The sequence below is a fragment of the Pteropus medius genome, unplaced genomic scaffold (assembly GCF_902729225.1).
Source record: "Pteropus medius unplaced genomic scaffold, Ma_sr-lr_union100, whole genome shotgun sequence".
NCBI lineage: Eukaryota > Metazoa > Chordata > Mammalia > Chiroptera > Pteropodidae > Pteropus > Pteropus medius.
This window is the reverse complement of record NW_024347791.1, coordinates 7,266,341-7,286,873: the sequence shown is the minus strand read 5'-3', so window position 1 is coordinate 7,286,873 and position 20,533 is coordinate 7,266,341. Positions and strand designations below refer to the sequence as shown.

Sequence of the window (20,533 nt, the reverse complement as noted above, 5' to 3'; positions counted from 1 at the left end):
TAGTGTTATGACATATTTCTTTCATCAAAGCAACAAACAGACACAATGGGAATGAAATTTCAATGATCTTAAACCTAGAAGCTTTCCTAATCATAATGATTACACCTTTCTATTTCACCTCTCAAATTTCATAAATTGTTTATCTTCATAAATTTTTAATCTTCATGAATATTTTATCTTCATGCGAACAATAAACCCATAGGCTACAAACAAAAGGTGTTATTAATTCCACAAGCGGCAACGTGGAATAAAGGAGAGAGCATTTGTGCCTTGGAAGTAAATAGATCTAAGCTCAAATCCTGGTTCTGCCTCCTACTGGTCTTGTGGCCTTGAATGACTGGCTTAATTCCATAAGCCTTGGTTTCCTCAGCTATAAAACAGAGACAATATCTATTTGCAGGGTTGTCATGCAGAGTAGAAATGACAGTAATAGCTAACATTTATTGTTTTCTATGTGCCACACACTTGACATAAATTAAGTCATTTAATTATCAAAATAACATTGTAAGGAAAGTACTATGTCCACTTCACAGAGGAGGAAACCGAGGCCCAAAGAAATGAGGTGCGTTTCTCAAAATTACCTACGAAATAAGTGGTGAAAACCAAGATTCGAACCCCAGACAGACATCGGGCTCTAGAACCTGTGCTTTTGGTACCTAGCAGACAATCAACAGATGGTGCTGTTAGTAACAATGGCCTTCACTTTATGAGTGATAGCAGAGTCACAGCAAATATTGCAGGTGACCTGGGACTAGGAAGCCAGCACCAACACAGCACCCCTTTCAGCTCGATCTCCCAGCAGGGTGGTGAGGAGGTGGTACAGGTTGGCAGACGGGAGAGCAAGCGCAGGACTACCTAGTTCTTATTCTGCTTCCATCCTTGCAGTTAAGGAAAGGGCTGTGGCTTAGACAGGAGAGAGTCTTTTGAATACACAGAGAAACGCAGCTGTGTGGCAAATGGCTAGATGGGTTGACATCTGGTAAAGTGGCCATAACTAAAAAAAGCTGGCTGTTGGCTTGGTGGCTAGAGGGAATGTTATTTTTGGCAAATGCCATTTCTGTATTTTGCATAAAGACAAGATGAGCTGCTTATTAAATCCACTGATCACCAAAAACTGAGGAGATCAAGAAATACACTGCATCGATGGTGAGGATACAAAACTAATGGAAATTCTGGCAGCATTAAGAAAGGTATGGTATCCAGAATGAGGGAGGAGATGGCCTCCCTCTATTCCACACCCATCAGACCCCACCTGCAGTAACATATCCAGTTCAGGGTCTCACATCTGAGAGGGATAAACCAGAGCACACGCAAAGGAGCGTGACCAAGATGATGAAAAGACCAGAAAAAAGGCCAAATGAGAATGGCTGAAAGAACTAAGAATAATCGGCCTGATAAAGAAGGTTTGGGGGCATAACAGCTGGTCTGCATAACACCCAGCCTATTGCTCCAACAGTCCAGTTTTAGGCTTCCCCATGCATCCCACCTTTGCTGAGACACTCCTTCCAGACTGCTGAAATATCACCTTCTTTTGTTGTTTTCCCAATTCCCTCTGGCAGAGAAAGTTGTTCCAACCATCCTCCACACATCCTTCGCCCTCTATCCAGATGTCTGTAGAGGCCTCCACCAGGTGGCTTCATAATTCATCTGCCTACCTGACTGATCCCCTACTAGGCTGCTGGGTGTCCAAGGGCAGTACCTGAGTCCTTCTCACCTTCATCCTCCCTGCTTCTGTGACGGGGCTTGGCACAGAGAGATATTTAACAAAGGTTTAAGGAATGTGTGAAGGAATGAATAAAGAAGACAGACTGATGCTGAAAGCTGTATGAAGCACATTTCTCGACCCATGGAAGAATCTCCCCAAAATCAGAACTGCCTCTGGGAGTAACGCACTCTGGTCTGAGACGGAGATTCAAATTGCACGTCCTGGGACGCTGTGGGGGTTCTCCGAGGGCGCGAGTCCAAATGACCTCTGAGGATGCATCTCGCCCTGGTTCCTGAAATGTGTACTCACACTAGATTGGAGGAAAGCATGTTAGGTTTTGAGTGTTTCTTTTTTCCTTCCTTATTCTAAACTCTCCACAATACTATGCACCAGAAGACGTGATTTGAAGTGATTTAAATCAGTGATGAAGGTAAAACATTGTATATTTATACGACAAGCCCTGACATTTTGTTGTTGTTGTTTTTTGTAATCCAAGTGCCTGACTTAAGATTGGATTTTGGAAGCATCCATTTCAAAAAGGCATCCCCTCTAAATCTCAAATAAACACACTGCCAGGCACACCAACTGGATACGGAGCCAGACTGCCTCCCGCTACTATATGTAGCTCCTTCGATTTAGAGATCTTGGTTCATTTCAGTAAATGACCACTGGCCTACTTGTTTGCTTTCTCTTCCCATGCTTTAAATTCCTGCTCTTATGTTTTAAATTCACCAATAAAGGGCGAGCCTAGGAAACTACAGCCACCCCTGCACCCTTGACTCCAGTAAAAGCAGAAGCCCAGGCCCATGCCCCATCTGCCCCCTCGACCTCACTGTGCGGCCCCAGGCGTGCTGTGTAACTTCCAGGTCTTGTAACTAATAAGCCCAAATCTTTTCAGTTTCCTGATGGTTACTGCTGAAGGGCACCTTGCGATCCTAAGAACCACAAGGATTGGTCCCGCCACAACACTGGTTACTGACAGGCTGAGACCAGTACGAAACATACCGGCCATCATTTGAAGAATTCCTTCTAACCAGAACTCAACGGGCTGCCCCGCCCCCTGCCCCAGACTTTGGAAGAAACTAGGTCACTGCTCTGTGAGAAATTTCTGCAGGTAGAGCCCCTCTAATGCATAACTTGGGACAGTTTTTTGTCAAGAGACATCTAAAGATGTAAAAAAAAAAAAAAAAAAAAAAAAAAACAAACTATCTTCTGGGTACAAAGTTTAGGTTATGCAAGTAAGCAAGTTCTGGAAATCTATTCTACAGCATGGTGCCTACAACCGATAATTTGTACTGTATACTTAAAATTTGCTAAGAAAGCAGATCTTATACGAAGTGTTCTTAAAACACACAGGCACACAAATAATAATAATAGCAAAGGGGGCAGGAGGAAACTTTGGGAGGTGACGGAGAGTTTACAGCTTTGATGGTGGGGATGGTTTCACAGGTGTATACTCATTCCCAAACTCATACATTAAATACATACCGCTTTTCACATGTCAGTCATACCTTAATAAAGTGGTTAAAAAAAAACACAATCTTCCAGATAGACTGGAACAAATTAGACTCATTCATTCAGCCACGACTTGGAATAAATTCCACTCGTTCATTCAGCCACGACCTACCAAATGATGTCTATGTGCCAGGCGCCATGAGGCCAGGTCGGCTCACGGCTGTTCTTGAAATGTCTAAGGGACAGGGGAAGAAGACTAAAATGCCCCTGGTGCTCTTACCCGGTGTTCATTGATAAGGAGGTCCCGAGCAGCATTAAATATCAGTGTGTGCAGGTGCTTTGAATAAAACACCAGGGTGTAGTCATAGTCAAAGCCATAGACCTCAATGTCCGACAGGCTCATCTCGTTGTTGGAGAAAATGGCGTCTGGATTCAGCAAGTTGCTCATGATAGAAGGAACCGATTCTGGAAGTAAAGAAAAAAAGAATACATTATACCATATAATAAATAAGGGTTAGTGTGACTTCTAAATACAATGAGTAAACGAAAGTGCAAGAGCGATTTGTTTTACCTTAAAAATATCAGGCTGAGTGAAAGAAGCCAGTCACAAAGGACAACGTGTTGTATGATTCCATTGATATGAAAGGTCTGGAATACGCATATCCGCACAGACAGAAAGATTAGTGGTTGACTGGGGGGATGTGGAGAAATGGAGTGACTGCTAATGGGTATAGAATTTCTTTTTGGAGTGGTAAAAATGATCTGAAATTGGTGATGGTTGAAGAGCTGATGTAAATGTGCTAAAAACCTGAACGGGAGACTTTAAGTGGGTGAACTGTAGAGTATGTAAATAATACCTTAATAAAACTGTTATTACAAAAGAATATTCCTGTCAACATCACAAAAAGATTTGCTTTGTTTGTGAAATAAGACAGGTCAATTATAGATTTTTAGAAGACAGATGACTAAATTTAAAAATCATGTCATCACCCAGAAAAAAACTATTAACATTTTATGTATTTGCTGCCAATATTGTTTTGTGTATATATTTTACATAGTTGACCTCGCACTGTATATACAGCTTTGTATTATGATCTCTAAATTTAATATTCTACCATGATTGCATTCTCTTATCATTACAGACTTTCTGAGAACAAAACTTATAAATCATTACATAAGATTTAGGTATACTATGCCAAGTCAACCTATTACTCTACGCTACACATTTGGGGTTTTTTCCTATTAAAAAAAATAATAATAACACTGCAATAAGTATCTTTGTGTTAGTCTTTACTTTTCAGATTCTTTCAGATGGTTTATTACAAGTGTGATTAACCCCCAACCTACCATCAGGGTCCCTGGATCCAATAATAGCTCAGAGTTTCTTTTTTTGAGCAGTTCTAACTGTGTGTATGGATAGCTATTTCAAGACTTATTTTTTCTTGGAAGTTTTCCCAAAACTCATTCTACCTTACAATTTCCATAAGTCCACTGGACCTTTTTAAAAATCTAAGAGGCAATATGAAATGTTCATGATCTTATTCTTCCAACGTCTTGAAACATTTTGCTATTTTTCCATGGCAGGAATTATTTCATTGTTACATGACTACTTCCATCTATCATTTAAAAAAAAAAAAAAGACTAAATTAAGAAAGCAGAACGATAGGAGATTGTCTGGATGGTACAATCGCAAAATAAATCCTCACTACATCATCCTTCAGTTCCCTCACTGCACTGTCCAACATATTATATCATTTTCAAGAAGGTATAAAAGGATTCTGAAGATACCATCTTTGCAGTCATTTTTTTTTAGCTTTCATCAAACACAATTGGAAATTCATAATTTTCCATTTTCCACCCATAATGGCGAAAAGAATAACACTGACAGAAGAAGACATTTCACAATTATTAGATGAGTCAGGAGATGAATGTAAAGAGATAGAAAGAGGTTCTCTAGCACCTGATAATGATGGAGAAATTGATCATGTAAGTGAAATCTCAGACTATGAGTCTTCAGCAACCATATCTTAGATGAAATTTAGGATCAAAATCTTTACAATATATTTCTAAAGACAAAAAGGAAATCAGATATTCTCATCCAGTTTTCACAGTTAGTCACTTAATGGGAAGAACCTCATCATGAAACATTTTGTGACAGGAATACTAACTATCCTATTTTGCTAGAATGTGACAGCATTCTTACACCTTTTATGATGTTTGTGCACCAGAATTTATTGAAACAGCTCCTAAGTAGACAAACGCTGAAGACAGGTAACTTTCTGGAGACGGGTACAAAACAACCAACACATGCATACAAAAATTCAACTATCCATATTTACTAAAAATGGAACTGTCCTTATTTTACTATTCTTTATGTTACTAAAGACAACCTCCTGGCTCCATTATAAGAGCTAATATTTATTAAGCATTTACCATATACTACATGTGGTATTTTACATTACCTCATTAATCTTTACAACAACCTTATGAGGCAAATACTCTTAACCCATTTTATATATGAGGACACAGGAGGCACTCAGAAATTAAATAATTTGCTGAAGGACACACACCCACTAAATAAATGGCAGACCTGGGCTTTGAACCTAGGAAGTCTGGTTCCGGAATCTATGTTGTTAGCTCCCTTCCCCAGGATCATGGGAATCGATAAGCATTTGAGAAGGGTGCATTTGTTTCCAAAAATAAAATGGACTCGATTTCACCATTTCAGTTTTTACCAGAGTTTACAGTGCTTCCGCTTTCCCTTCTGATCACCTTGGTCTAACTAGGAATGGCTTGTGTTATCCGCTTCCATGCTAAGGGCCACCTGAAGTCCTCGAAAGGTACTACTCTAGCAGGGGTAACAGCTCCAATCAGAGGACGGTCCCAGTTGCAATGAGGTATTCTCAGCACTTCAGAATGCTCTTTGCAGTTTTGAGGCTTGGATCCCTTTGAAAACCTAAAGAAGCTATATATAGAATCCTCTCCCCAGAAGAATGTACACACAGATCTTACAGAATATTTCATGGCGATTAACCCCTGACACCCATTCATGGTCTGGAGTGTAATCAGTTGCCATATCACACTAACTTAAAACCAAACCTTTACATCCCCATACAGAATTTCCAGGCCAATGAAAGCAAGTGAATGAATGAATGAATGTTTCTCCCACTGACAACCTAGATATGGCTGAGTCTACTGAAAACAGATAATGGAGATTCACCAATTCCATTTCTTCATTAGTTTCTTTTGTCAAAATCAATGAGATGATAATCTTGGCTTTTTTTTTTCCTTTTGCAAATAAAAACAACTTGACAGGAAACAGTAACATTATAAGAAACTCAAAGGCAGACAGTTCACAAGAACTAGTCTTGAGGAAGGGGGAAGCCTATAGTCCCAAGCTCTTCAGCACAGAATCCCAAAGACCTGGCCTTATATAATCAATAGGGTACCACGATGATGCTATTTTCTGAATCTGACCATGTGGCATTGTCCTTATGAAGTAAGTGAAGCGGAGTGGCTTATAGATTGACTAAAACCTCTAGTTTCACAACCAAACTTTCCAAGGGAAGTTCTAACAGCCTGCTTACATTAGAAGTTTATATTTAGAAATGGTGTTGGCAATGAAGTCTCTCTTCCCTTCTATCACCAGAGAAGAATATCCGAAGCTCTCAAGGAAACACTACTAGGACAGAATATAACGAATATTCTAAAGGTGCCCAGGAACCAAGCCCCTTGCTGGACTGAGAGCCCAGGGTGTATTTATCACATAAACATCATCACCAGAAAGCACGGATGTTTAACCTGCCATCACTCAAAATAAATAAGAGGAACACCAGGAGCTTTAAACGGATCTCGACATCCCCTGCAACCACTTCAAAAAAGTGTTAAGGCTGTAACAAATACTTAAAAGGCAAAAGGAAAGAATGCCAGCCACTCACAAAGAAAGAAACAGTCTGTCTAAACTGCAGACTCTAAAATATAAACAGAAGGGCTCTTGATTAGTCAGTTATGTACTTTCCCAAAACAGAAACGAGAGTGGGTACAAATTTAGAAAGTGAATTCCTTTAGTACCTAACGATGAGAGCAAGGCTACAAAGAAACGGAGAGACAGCTCTGTTGCTCTGGCCAAAGCTCTGAGCGCGGTTCCAACGCAGCCACCCTGAGCTGGAAGCCAAACGCCTTTTCAGAGAACAATGTGGCAGAGGGGGCACATTTTGCTTATCCACTCCTCCATCGATGGACACTTGGATTGCTTCCACCTTTTGTCTATTGCAAATAATGCTGCTATGAATATGGGTGTACAGATATCTCTCTGAGCCCCTGCTTTCACTCCTTTAGAATATATACCCAGAAGTATAATTGCTGGATCACATGGAAATTCGATTTTTCATTTTTTTGAGGACCTGCCATACTGCATAGCCGCTATATCATTTTCTGCTTTTTTTTTAAAGATAACAAGAATTCCTTCCTTGCCTAAATGTTATCTTTACTACTGACAGAGAAATGAATAAAGTCAGGACTTAGTTACAGAACTCAGACATTTCCCAGCTAGTCAAGGAAACATTTCTAAACTGTATAAAGACCTGAGTTTAGGAAATACAATATTTGCCAAGGACTTTGTCCCCTTCAATGTTCAGAAATGCTAAACGACTGTACCTTAATAAAGGCCTCGGGCCTAACAGAGCAGTGTGTGGGGACACTGCCGAGTAGAACTCCATGGCCCGAGTCATGCCAAGGAGTATTCCTAATGTTCTCAGAAAAGCAACATGATTATCACTCAGCCCTTAGGTAAGTAAAGCTCTAAAAGTTTACCAAATACATTACTTGCTCTCAGCATTATCCCAGGAACCAGTCAGATCGAGACAGGAGGGGTCTAAGAAATGAGTCTGACAATGAGATCCCGAAGGCAGCCTGTGGTAAACACAGCTACAGGCACTGGTTGGTCGTGCTCACCGGTGTGGCTGTGCCGCCTCATGTTTACTCACATTCAATTCCTCTCTCCTTCCAGGCAAATGGGGAGAATTACAATCCTCCCTCTCCACTCCCCAGCCCTGGCTCTGGCCAGCTTTGGCCGAAAGATTGTGGGCAGAAGTGACATGTGCCGCTTCAAGACCAGAGCACGCTCCCTCTCCCTACTGTACCTATCATGGACATATGTGCTATGGAGACACCACAAGATGGAAGAAGCTGGGAAGGCTAAGCCACCACACGGAGGGCAACTGCCCTGGAGAGTTGCCTGAGGCCCCAGTAGACTTTCCAGGAGTGAGAAATACACTTTAGCTATAGCTGTCTATTGTAAGCCAGTAAGCTGAGATTCTGGTGATGCTTGTCACTGCAGCAAAACCAAGCCTAATCTGACTGATACACCATCTATTTTTCTAGTATGATGACTTTCTCTGGGAAACTGCCCTTCCCCAACATTCAGATCATATGGTCTCCTGGAGGTTCCTGACTCCAGGAGGAATGCATGTGAACAGGCCTGAACTCCCTCACTGATTAGTTGAGGGCAAGCACAGGACCCTCTCCAATCATCATTAAACTTTCCCTGCAGCCAAAGTGAACCAAGGAGTCCAATCAAGGACATTTCTGAATTTGTAGGGGAATTTCAAGGAACAGGCATTCTATTCTGAACTTACTATGAAGATGTGAGGGGTCACTACTAGGAATCTGAAAAAGAGGCCAAGAGCAAGGTCGAGAGAGAGAAGCAACCCATGAACATCATCTAAACTTGGATCAACATGCCTGAAGCTGGATTTTTCAACTGCACGGGCCCATAAAATTTCTTCTATCTCTCTATCTCTCTATCTATCTATCTAATCTATCTACTTATTTATTTTGCTTAAATTCAATCAATTTGAGTTGAATTTTCTATTGCTTGCAACTGAAGGAGTCTCAAGTAAAAGTTCATTTCAAGATATTCAGCTACTCAAAATTCTTACTGCCTACAAATTTTAACTTTTAACATGGCTTCAAAGGCATGCCCCATTTATACTTTAATCCATCTTTTCAATCTTAAATTCTTCTTCATATGCCCTATTTTCAATACAATGAGTAATCTATTCTGTGTTCTCCACAATATACTATAGCTGGGTACTGACTTGAATTAAATTCACCTGGAATATCCTGTCTCCTTGTCTAACTAAATAAACACTGGTTGACTATCTGGAAAGAACGTCAAGATTTTTCTTCACACTATACTGCAAAACAAATATGTGAATCAAAGAGTTAATTTTTTAAAGATTAAAAAGATTAAAAAGTATATAGATTACTATTTCATCTCTTAATAGAATGTAACTTTCCAAACGTAAAAGCAATAGAATAAATCACAAGAGGAAAATATCGACAGATTTATAACATAAAATTTTAAACATGTGTGTATCCAAAAAATATCAAAAACAATAATTTCAGAGGAAGAGGTATACTAGATGAAAATTAAGACAAGCAGCAAATGACTAATGTCCTTAATATTAAGAAACCCACACAAATCTATAATAAAAACAAGACTCCCACAAATAAAAAGATAAAAGATATATCTCACAAGAGAGGAAAATGAATGGCTAGTGAACATAAAGGTTCAACCAATCTAATTATTTTAAAAATTAGCAAATTAAAACAATTAGACAGTTAACAGCTCTCTCTTAAAGATGAAATTACTAATGGTTTTACTGTCATTTCATTCACATTTTATTCCTATAACAAGCAAGTGTTACTTGGCTAAGAAATAAAGTACGATGTCATTTTCCTATCAGCAGTGTTTTTGTTGCGATTGTTGTTATCTGTAGCGTTGTTTGGTGGGGGAGAGGCGTTCTCTTCTTGTTTTCTTTGTAATAATAGAACACCGAGTTAGATGGTAACTGGAACTGGGCGGCCTCACTCCTTACCGTTTGAGAATATAAATCGATTCAAGCCTCCTGGAAAGCAGACTGGCAAGAAGCACCAGGAGTCTTTTAAAAATATTCATACCCTTTAACCTAGTAATTCTCCTTCCAGGAATCTATGCTAAGGAAATATGCAGAGATGTGGATACATATCTATATACAAAGATTTGGTTACAGTGACATTAATAAAGCAAAACTTTAATAAAGAACCTGGGCCACGTGAGGGCCCAAATGCACATCTCAGATACTTGACCTCAGGAACCAAACTGTGCTAACAAGACTGTGATCAAATAGAAAAGCTGAAATGCACTGGAAAAATCCTTGAAGTTCAATTTTTTTGGTAAGACAAACCACAATTCCAGAGACATTAAGGTGGCACATTTCTTTATTAATTAAAGATTATTAATTATGATTGATAAATTAGGATTTTTCTTTTTAATCTATGCCCTAGACTTCAAACTCTTCTAGAAAAAAGAACATACAGCTCTGAAGTCTCAGAAGGAGAAAAGAAAGGGGAGGGAAAAGGGAGAAACAACTTTTTTTTTTCCTGGAGAATTTGAGAGATTACAAAAAACAAAAAAAAACTCTACTTTCCCCCATAAAGCACCACCCAGCTTCCCATGCAACTCCTGGCGTTTGGTGGACCAACAAGTCATCCTAGTGACTGATAACCATGTGCACGTGCCATGTGCCAGGCACCACATGTGAGGCCCTGTGAAGGTGAGACAAGATTAACGGCTCAAGGTCACACTTCTTTGTAATATATTTCTATGATCCTGCATCAGCCAAAGTTAGAGGAGATTGAATATATTTGTTTTTCCTCATCTGACCAAATCTCAACTTCTGATTTTATTTCATAATATTTACATATTTCATTAATATTCATAAATATTCAAATTATATTATGAATTAGTTCATATTTACTTAACATGACTTCGAATTCTCTTTTCTTTTAATTGAGTTTATTGGGGTAACATTGGTTAATACGATTATATAATTTTCAGGTGTACATTATAATTTAACATCTGTATATTCTATTGTGTGTTTACCACCCAAAGTCCAGTTTCCTTCAGTCAATTTCTCTTTCAAAAGTTCACATATAGATTGAAAACAACAAGATTTCAAAATTTCTTCTTAAACTATATAGATTAAAAATATATGAAAAATAAAAAAGCATAGGGGCTTTGGTTCATAAGGTGAAACAGTACCTACATTTTCTTCACTGTCTCCACAGCAAGTAAACTCAAGGTTCCATATCCGAATTTTAAACCTTTAAACTCCTCATCTGTAATTGCCGAATGAAAATGAAAATGACAAATCCACTTTAGGTGATTTTCTCTTAGCGAACTTCACAAGTCACAACTTCCTTGCGTGAAGTAAGGCTTGGGCGAAGGCCAAGCAGATTTGCCAATGATGCTTGTCTGAAAAATGTAAATTTGTTCTGATGCAATTGATATGTTAGGGAAAAATTTGACCATAATGCTAATTTTATGTTTATGTTTAGAATGTTGTTTCCTGCCAACCAATGTCATCGGGCATGGCTCTGTCCACTTAATATCCTTTTTGCTAATAATTAGTTACGGTGAGGGGAATCAAGTCAAGCAGAAAGCGTGACCTGAGATACAGACGATTCACAAGCCTGTGCTACTATTAGAGATTTAAATGCAATTATTTTTAGCCAGAAAACGTTTTCTCCAGTATCTCCAATAATCATTCAGTTGTAAATCTCTAGTCCAATGATAGATGTCAAGATGTCCGAGGTGTCCTTTTCGTTATGAAAGTGAACATCTGTGGGCTTACATGTCCAGCACACACCAACCCTTAGATAAAGAAATGACCTGTCCCCACTTCTGAACACACAAATTCTGAGCTTGTCCAGGACCCAGCCTCACCCCTTGATCCCCAGGTGTTGGTCCAGAGTAGAACATCTGACTCACGCTGGGCCACTCCTAGGCTCCCATCGCCTGGGTACCTGTCTCAAACCAGGCAAAACCAGAGTCCTTTCCTTATTTCTTTGTCTTTATAGCTTTATTGAGGAACCAATGACATACAGTAAACCTCACATAAAGTACACAGCTTTATGAGGTCTGACATACATATATACACACTGAAGCTATCATCCCAATACAAATAATGAGGGCACCTAACACCCCCAAACACTTCCTCATGCCCCTTTGAATTCCACCCCTCCCCTGCTGTTCTTTGGGTCAGGTTCGTTTGTATTTTCTAGGATTTTATATAAATGAAATCAAGCGGCATGTAGTATTTTAGTAAACTGGTTTTACCACTTCCTACACTCTCGGGAATTTTTTCAGTAAGCTCTTCCTGCACGTCTACTATGGTGTCAGACGTGGTACAGGGCACTGTGCAGGGATTATAAATAAAAATCACAATAAAGCACAAACTATAACGAGCAACATCACAGGCAGTGAGGGAGACCAAGAAATGGCACTCTGCCAGGTGGAGACAGAGGAACTTGACACTAGGCTGGGCACGCCCCCAGAGTAGGCAGCAATTCAGAACTCATTTTTACTGCATTTATTAATCTAAAAAGCAGCTTTCATTTTTTTCATTAGTTAGATATTTTGCATCATCTCTAGGGGAAATCAATCCATGACAAATAGAATTACTCATCTGAATAATTAATAATATATATGACATTTATACTACTCCCACTAAAAGTTAAAATTATATCTCTTATTACTTTGTAAGTAATATTTGTAATTCTGACTGCTCCGAAGAAATCCATCACACTTCCCAAAGTTCCAAAAATAAAACTACCTGCCACCACATTTGAAATAAAACTATAGTAATGGTTTAATGACAACCTAATCTTAAAATAAGTCATTTAATAAAAAACAAACTTAACTGCTCAAAAGAAAGGGAAAACTTCTTAGCGAAAGAAAATTTAGCCCTATCAAAAGATCAAACACTAGGCAAACTATGAAGAATTCTTCATCAACGTATAGAGGACACAGAAAAAGAATGAGTATCAACGCCTTCCACGTGCCATGCAGTGGCCCCTCTCATTTGTTATCTCAATTAATGTCCCAAGAACTCCATGAGGTAAACGCTGCTATCCACAATTTGCAGATAGGGAAATAAGGCCAAGAAGTCACTGGTCCAAGGTGGCACAGTTATCAAACAACAAAATGTAAGTTGAATGTCTGGCATAGTACTTGGCACATAGTAGGTGTTTCATAAATGTCCCTTCTCCTTTTTTCGACTCATCCATTCAACTAACATTTTTCTTAGATCAGCATAACCCAGGAACTTCCCCCTACACTCACACAGACACCCCGACTTTCAGGGGATCTTTGAGTTCAAAACTATTCCTATAATAATCTCAAAATGTGGTAGGCAGAATAATGGTTGTCCTTAGACATCCATATCCTAACCCCTGGAACCTGTGTGTCCACCTTACATGGCCAGGGAGAAATTAGGGTTGCAGGTGGCATTATGGCTGCTTATCAGCCAACTTTAGAAAGTATCCTGGATTATTCAGGTGGGTTCAATGTAATCACAAGGGTCTTTAAGTGGGGAAAAGGATGCAGAAGACGGTGTCAGAGTGACGTGAGGTCAGGAAGACCAACTGGCCACTGCTGGCTTTGGAAATGGAAAGGGCCATAAAGCAAAGAATGCGGGAAGCCTCTAGAAACTGGATGGGCAAGGAAAATTATCCACCGGAGGGTCCAGAAAGGATGCAGGGCTGCCAACACCTTGATTTTAGCCCAATGAGACCCATTTCAGACTGCTGATCTCCAGGACTGTAACAAATTCATGTTGTTTTAAGTCACCAGATTTTGTGCTAATTTGTTTCAGAAGTGAAAAGAATTTAATACAGAGATTATTTGCCTCTTTCTCTCTTCTCTTCTAATGTGCAGCAGAGTTTTCCAGAGGCTTCATGATGTCTAATACTGCGCTAGACGGAAGCAGAATCAGATCGGAGACTTTAGTTGTCTTCTATTAAACCAGACATTACAAAAGTTTGCAAAAATGTGGTTTTCTAAAGTTCTTAGAAAAAGTTTAGGAATTCTTCTAAAGTTCTTTTATTTTGGAAAACAGTCACTTTTCATAAAAAGTATGCCATTTATGCTAATAGGTACCAGATTTGTTATTGTTATTTTAAATAAATGAATGAATACTTATTTTATAAATCTCTCAGCTTTAATTTCTAAAACAATCACTATCAGTACAACCTATATAAACAAAAACTTGGGGGTCTTCAATAATTTTTAGTGTGCATAATAGTCCTAAGAACAAAAAGGTTGAAAATTGATACCCTAGCTATGCCTGCCTTGTTCAGCATTATAGCTAAAGTAACTGGCACATAAAAGATACAGAAAAAGGCATATTTCTGGTTGAACAATTAAGCAACTCTGGGCATTTTAGAACTTCCTAAAGTATATTCTTTAGAACCTCTATTTTGAACTATTACCTCAAAAAAGGGGCTCCATGGTCAAATTCATTTGGGGAATGCTACACTTATATCCTCCCCCCTAGGAGATTTCATGCATTTTAAAGGCTCTGATTCACTAGCTTAATAAGTTTATCCATAAAAAAAAAAAATCTTTAACATATATTTTCCACATATCTTTAACCACATCTCTCAGAAGACGGTGGAACATAGGTCTCCTTTTTAAATTATCTCACAGGTACCGAAGGGTTGTACTTTACGTTTATTCTGTACACACTAAGCTTGCATGATTGCGCTACAGTCCTTACCAAGCACGTAACTTTTGACTGGGTATTCAATGCTCTACACCGAGAACTTTGAACAAGTCCTTCAACACCCTGCAAAAGCTTCTAACATTTCAAGCTAATCTCCATACTTTTTTCTACAACTTAATATATTTTATAGCCCAAGTCAAGTAGCCAAACATTCTAAATAGACCAGGCTCCGAGATGACTTTAAAGGGGGGAAACCTACCAAGCTCTCCAAATAGAGGGCTGGAGCAGCTCCTCCTGGAGGACAAAAATGCTTCCATTCTGTACGTAACAGGGTAATAGCTGATGAGCACATGGGGAAGGCCAGAGATTAAGTTCAAAGACACAGCATGCATCCTAACAGGAAATAACAGGCCACATACAAAAACATCCATCCCTTTAAGTTATAATGTCCCAATGATTTCTTAGAATTCATGGATTTATGACAAGATTTCTCAGTCTTCGACAACTGATGTTTGGGGCTGGATTATCCTTTTGTGGGGTGGCTGTGATTTGCATTTTAAGAGGTTTAGCAGCATCCCTGACTTCCACCCACTAGAGGCCAGTAGCACCCCCTTTCCCCCAGTTGTGACAATCAAAAAGGTCTCTAGACACTGCCAAATGTCTCCTCGGGTGTGGGGTGGGGATACAAAAGTCTCCTCACTCTGGTTAAAAACCACAGTTCTACAGAAAATTTTGCTGGAGGTTACAAACCATTATTTCTGTTCCTGAAAATACAAAAAAAGAAAAAGAAAAGAAAAAGAAAACCTATTCTTTGAGCTGAGTTTCATACAGGATTTATAAATATTACACTTTCAAAAAAATCTCAAGTTAAAAAAAAAAAGGAAGAAATTCCAATTGAGGGACATTCTACAGAGTATGTAACCGGTACTCCTCAAAACTGTCAAGGTCATCAAAAACAGGGATACTCTGAGAAACTATCACAGCCAAGAGGAGCCCAGGGAGATATGACAACTAAATCTAGCAAGCTATCCTAGATGGGATCCTAGAGTAGGAAAGGACACTAGGTTAAAAACTAAGGAATTCTGAATTAAGTAGAGACCTTAGTTAATATTATACATATTCACGCTGTACCAATATTGGTTCGTTCATTGTGACAAATGTACCACAGTCATGCAAAAGTTAATCATAAGGGAAACTGCTTATAAAGTTTATAGAAACATGTAATTTTTCTGTAAATCTAAAATTGATCTAAAAATAAAGTTCACAGAAATAAGTGTATTGAAAATGTTTTAATTAAAGTGGAGAAAAAAGGATGGGTAAAAGAGAAAGGGTAAAACAGAGTAAAAATTACGTACTCCCAGAGCATCTTTCATTCTGGGAGTCCCTGCAAAGGGAAGATATCTGAACAGACTGTCTGGATTACAGCAAGAGATCAAACGGCCAGAAAGAAATCATCAGGAAGTGAGAAAACAAAATTTTTTAGTCTTACTGTAACTGAAACAAACAACAACAAAAACGTTTTTGTGTGAATATCAGTATTTATTCTGACCTCTCATTCCTACAGACACAGTTCAAGCGTCAGCCTTGGCAAAGTTTCCTGCAACCAGGAGCAGTGATCTGCTCTGGTCTCAGAGCCCCTGGGGCCGTTCTTTATCTCCCCAAGCTGGATTGTCACTTATGTTTACCAGTCTCTTTATCCATACAACACAGGTCCCATGCTTGGCTCAGCTACTGTGTGTGGGCCTCTCGCTCTCAGACTTGTCCAGCTGTGAACCAACAGCCCTTAAGCCCACTGCTAGGTGTTTAATAAATGCTTGGAAAGCAGGCTGGGCGCATATACTCATACAGACTTCAGCTAAAGGGGGTAGGGATGGCACAGCCCCAAACAGGGCAAAGAAGGAAAAGTCAGATTCAAGTCCCTGTGTTTGCAGGGGTGAGAGAGGGACCATATGCTGGGGTGTGAAGATGGGATGGGGCCCATGAATACCTGATTCACAGACCTGTAACACTGGAAAGAATTCACACATTAGTTGTCCAGCGGCCTCACTCTACAAAGGGAGAAACCAAAGCTTGAGAACTCAGGAGGCTTGTTCAAGGCCACATAGCCAGTTATTGTGCTGCCCTGGGTGAAGGAGACCTAGACTCTAAGCTAACTGACCCACCTCCACCCCTTACTAAGTGTGTCTAGGAGTGAAAGAGTTATTTAATAATTAATAACAACAGCTGCTATCTACTGAAGATCTGCGGGGTGCCATGCCACACTAAAAATCTTCATATTATCCCCAGATTACAGTCAGAAAACAAGCCAGAGAGGAAAACAACTTGCCGCCAAGGTCACAGAGCTAATAAATCTCAAAATCTCCCTCCAGCTGTCATACTCCAAAATCCCCCTGGGATTATCACACCCCGAGCCCAGACTCTGGCCTGATGTGGATCCTTCCCTCCCAACGCTTCAGCTGTCTCAGTCACAGGCACTGCTTTAAACACCTTCCATGGATGGACTCCTTCCTCGCCACAACCCTATGATGTTGGTACTACCAGCATCCCATTTTACAGATGAGAAAACTGAGGCTTCATGGCGTTCCCAGAGTCTCACAGGCTGCAAGCGGCAAACCTCATCCACAAAATAAGGATGGCATAAACTTTGCCTGTAGTTTCTCATAAAACTAAACATACAATTACCATCCAACCAAGTAATGGCGTGGCATTTAGAGAAATGAAAACATATGTTCACTCAAAAATCTGTACACAAATGTTTATGGCAGCTTTATTATGATGGTCAAAAACTGGGAGCAACCCAGATATCCTTCAACAAGGGAACTGGTTAAACAAGGTGAAACTGTGGGACATCAATACCACAGAATGCTACTCAGCAAGAGATAATACACACAATTTGAGTGACTCTCCAGGGAATTATGTTCAGTGAAAAAAGCCAATTCCAAAAGGTTACATACTGTATGATTCCGACTGCGTAACATTTTTGAAACCACAAAATGTTAGAAATGGAGAACCCATAATGCCCCAGGGATTAGAGAGAGCAAAAGGAGGGAGGGGGTGTGGTTATAAAGACAATATGAAGGATCCTCTTAGTGAAGGGTCTGTATCTTGACTGTTGTGCTGGATGAAGGAAAAAACTATAGAACTAAATAGACACATATAAGTAAAACTAGAGGACTCTGAATAAGAGCTGCGAAATGTATCAACATTAATATACTGGTTGTGATACTGTACTACTGTTTTTGCAAAATGTTACTACTAGGAGAAAATGGGTAAACGATATGCCAGATCTTCCTGTATTTTTACAAGCCCATGCAAATATACAATTATCTCAATGAAAAAATTCAGTTAAAAAAAGTCTTGCCTGCCCCAAAGCTGGGCTAGATGATCTATATTTTTTTCACCAAAGACCTACAATTTCCAATGTCTCCAAAGCCAGTCTTCTTTCCACCATACCACACAACCATTTGAAAAACCAAAGCAAAATTAACTCTGAACAAAGGAAAACTAAGAAAAATAAGCCCTTCTTCATAGCATTCTGCATTGCTAGCCACTTTGAATGCCCTCAGAAAATAAGCCCAATTGCCTTCTTTCATTAAACTGACTTCTGGCCAAAAGATGGAAAATGTGATCCTACGAAATGTTCTCTCCCACCAAATAGTTTCTCCCTATCTTTATGGGCCACCTCCACTACCATCAACCAATAAAAAAAAATCAATTTAAAATTTTCGACTCTAAATCTTACACGGAAGCAGCAGCACCAATGGCCCTTTACACCAGTTTCCAAATGGTCAGCGGCTTCTGGAAGGCAGGGGAGCACAGGAAATAAGAGCGCAGTGGCTTAGGGGGCTAAAACAGATCCGAGTAAAGGTGTGACCCTGGCCAGGTTCCTTAAACTTGAATCTCACCTTTCCCATATATAGGAAGGGGATGTGGCACCTCCCTGGTAGGTATGGGATGAATTCATGGAGACAATCTATGTGCCTGGCACTGGTATTTACTCGGTCCTCTTTCCGTCTCTCCCTATTCCCCTAACAACCAAGCTAATTTTATATACACCTGGACACAACATAGTCACTCCCTGGAATCCCCTCCTCACTGAGGTTGGCAGACAGCCCAGGACACTCCCAGTCTGGACCCCCTCCTATTTCAAGCACAGCAAATCCTACTCTAAAACAAAGAAAATAGATTAGCCGCCGGACACTGCCACCTGCCCAGCAACCCCGCTCCAGAGTAATCCGCCGCCTGCCGGATTCCGACTGCTACTATTATTACTGTTAATAAAAACACCTAACGGTGCGTGGGGGTGACGTCTCCCGAGCAACATAGGTAGAATCTCGGGAACAACACCAAGCGCTTTGGATGCAGATTTCTGGTTAAAAAAAAAAATCCCAAGAATTTATAAAACAGCTTTCCCAGCAGGAGAAAGGCAAGAGTTGTAAAGTTTCTGGAGGCGCATTTTTCCGCGTTTCCCCGAATCGCACTGCAGAGGCGATGCTGCCCGTGGATACGGCTGGGGGCGACCGCGGGTCAGAATTGGGGTCCCTTAGAGGTCAGCAGCTGGACCCGCGCGGGTCGGAGAGGCTGACCGCGTGGGAGGGTACCTGGCGCCCCAGACAGGCGGGAAGGGCCCCTCCCCAGGTACAAGGAATTCGGGGGAGTGCCGCCGCACTCACCGTCCGTGCTCCGCTTCGCCTCCCGGTAGCGCTCCCACAGGTAGCGCTTCATGCTCGGGGCGGTCCCAGGTGCTGTGCACAAGGGTCGAGCGGGGCCCGCGCCCGGCCGCCCCCGGGCCGCAGTCCCGCAACCGCCCCGCAGAGCCGCTGCTGCCGCCCATGCGCAGGCCCCACGGGTCACCACCACCGCCGCCGTGGCCATGCTTTCCGCCGCCCAGCTGCGAGTGGCGCCTAAGGGCCGAAGCTCTGCCCCGGCTGAGCGCAGCCGGCGGGCGGCTCCCTGCGTCGGAGCACGTGGCGGCGCGGCCCACCTCTTCGGCGGCCGCGGGGGCGGGGCCTAGGCGGGGCGGGGCTTAGCGTGGGCGGGGACTGGCCCAGCTGGGGCGGGGCCTGTGCGGGGCGGGGTCGTGTGCGGGATGGGTGGGGCCTGGTCGAGCAGGCGCGTGGCCTGGGAGGCAAGGGTGGGGCGGCAAGGGCCAAGAGCCGTGTTGAAAGCAGGCACTTCTTGACCTGCGGCTTTCCTAGGTGGCCGAGCGGTTGGGCGAACGCCAGATCAGGAGGAGGCCACATGGAAGGGGATGACTCGTTACCGCCCCTGGGCCACTAAACGTGACCTTAGCACCACCCCACCCGCCGAACTCTGCAGCCTCTTCCTCCCGCGGTCTGTGACTGTCCCCTCATCCTGGCTGCGCTGACAGTGCTTCAGGCCCTGGCTTTAGGGGATGAACTCTCGACATTAATGACCTCTGAATTCTGGATCTCCGTGGATCGCGGGAGCGGGTCTGGGACGAATCCAGCTTGGATCCTTTCAGTGCAGCCCGTGAGGGGGCAGTTGAGCCGACGCTTCACACGTGGGCTGATGTGTTTGAAGGGCACCCCCCCCCTCAACCGTTCACTACACAGCCTAGAAGGCCAGTGCCCCTCCCGAGATTTCTGGCTCGCTAAGGAAGCACGCCAGACACCGCTACCAGCTCCTGCTCCTGGCTACCCAACTCCTGCCCACATTCAAAGGCTCAGTGCACCTGTCTTCTCTCAGACCTGTTAGGCTGCACCTGTTCTGTGCATTGTGGTTCTACCAAAGCCAAGTAAACGGTAATCCCCACCACGCGACTGGGGCAGAATCGGCTCCAGCAGGAAAGACTGACGCAGCC

General features: G+C 41.6%; 1 protein-coding gene across 1 annotated transcript in view; it reads right to left on the bottom strand.

Moving 5' to 3' along the window:
- Nucleotides 1–19,697, bottom strand: part of NT5DC3 (5'-nucleotidase domain containing 3) — a 50,909-nt gene extending 31,212 nt beyond the window's left edge. Inside the window, exons 1-2 of the mRNA XM_039877946.1 lie at nucleotides 19,383–19,697; nucleotides 3,441–3,625 (exon numbers count right to left, since the gene is read on the bottom strand). Coding sequence (XP_039733880.1) covers nucleotides 3,441–3,625; nucleotides 19,383–19,584 — 387 coding nt within the window. The 5' untranslated portion in view covers nucleotides 19,585–19,697. The remainder of the gene's footprint in view (nucleotides 1–3,440; nucleotides 3,626–19,382) is intronic.
- Nucleotides 19,698–20,533: the final 836 nt, after the last annotated feature.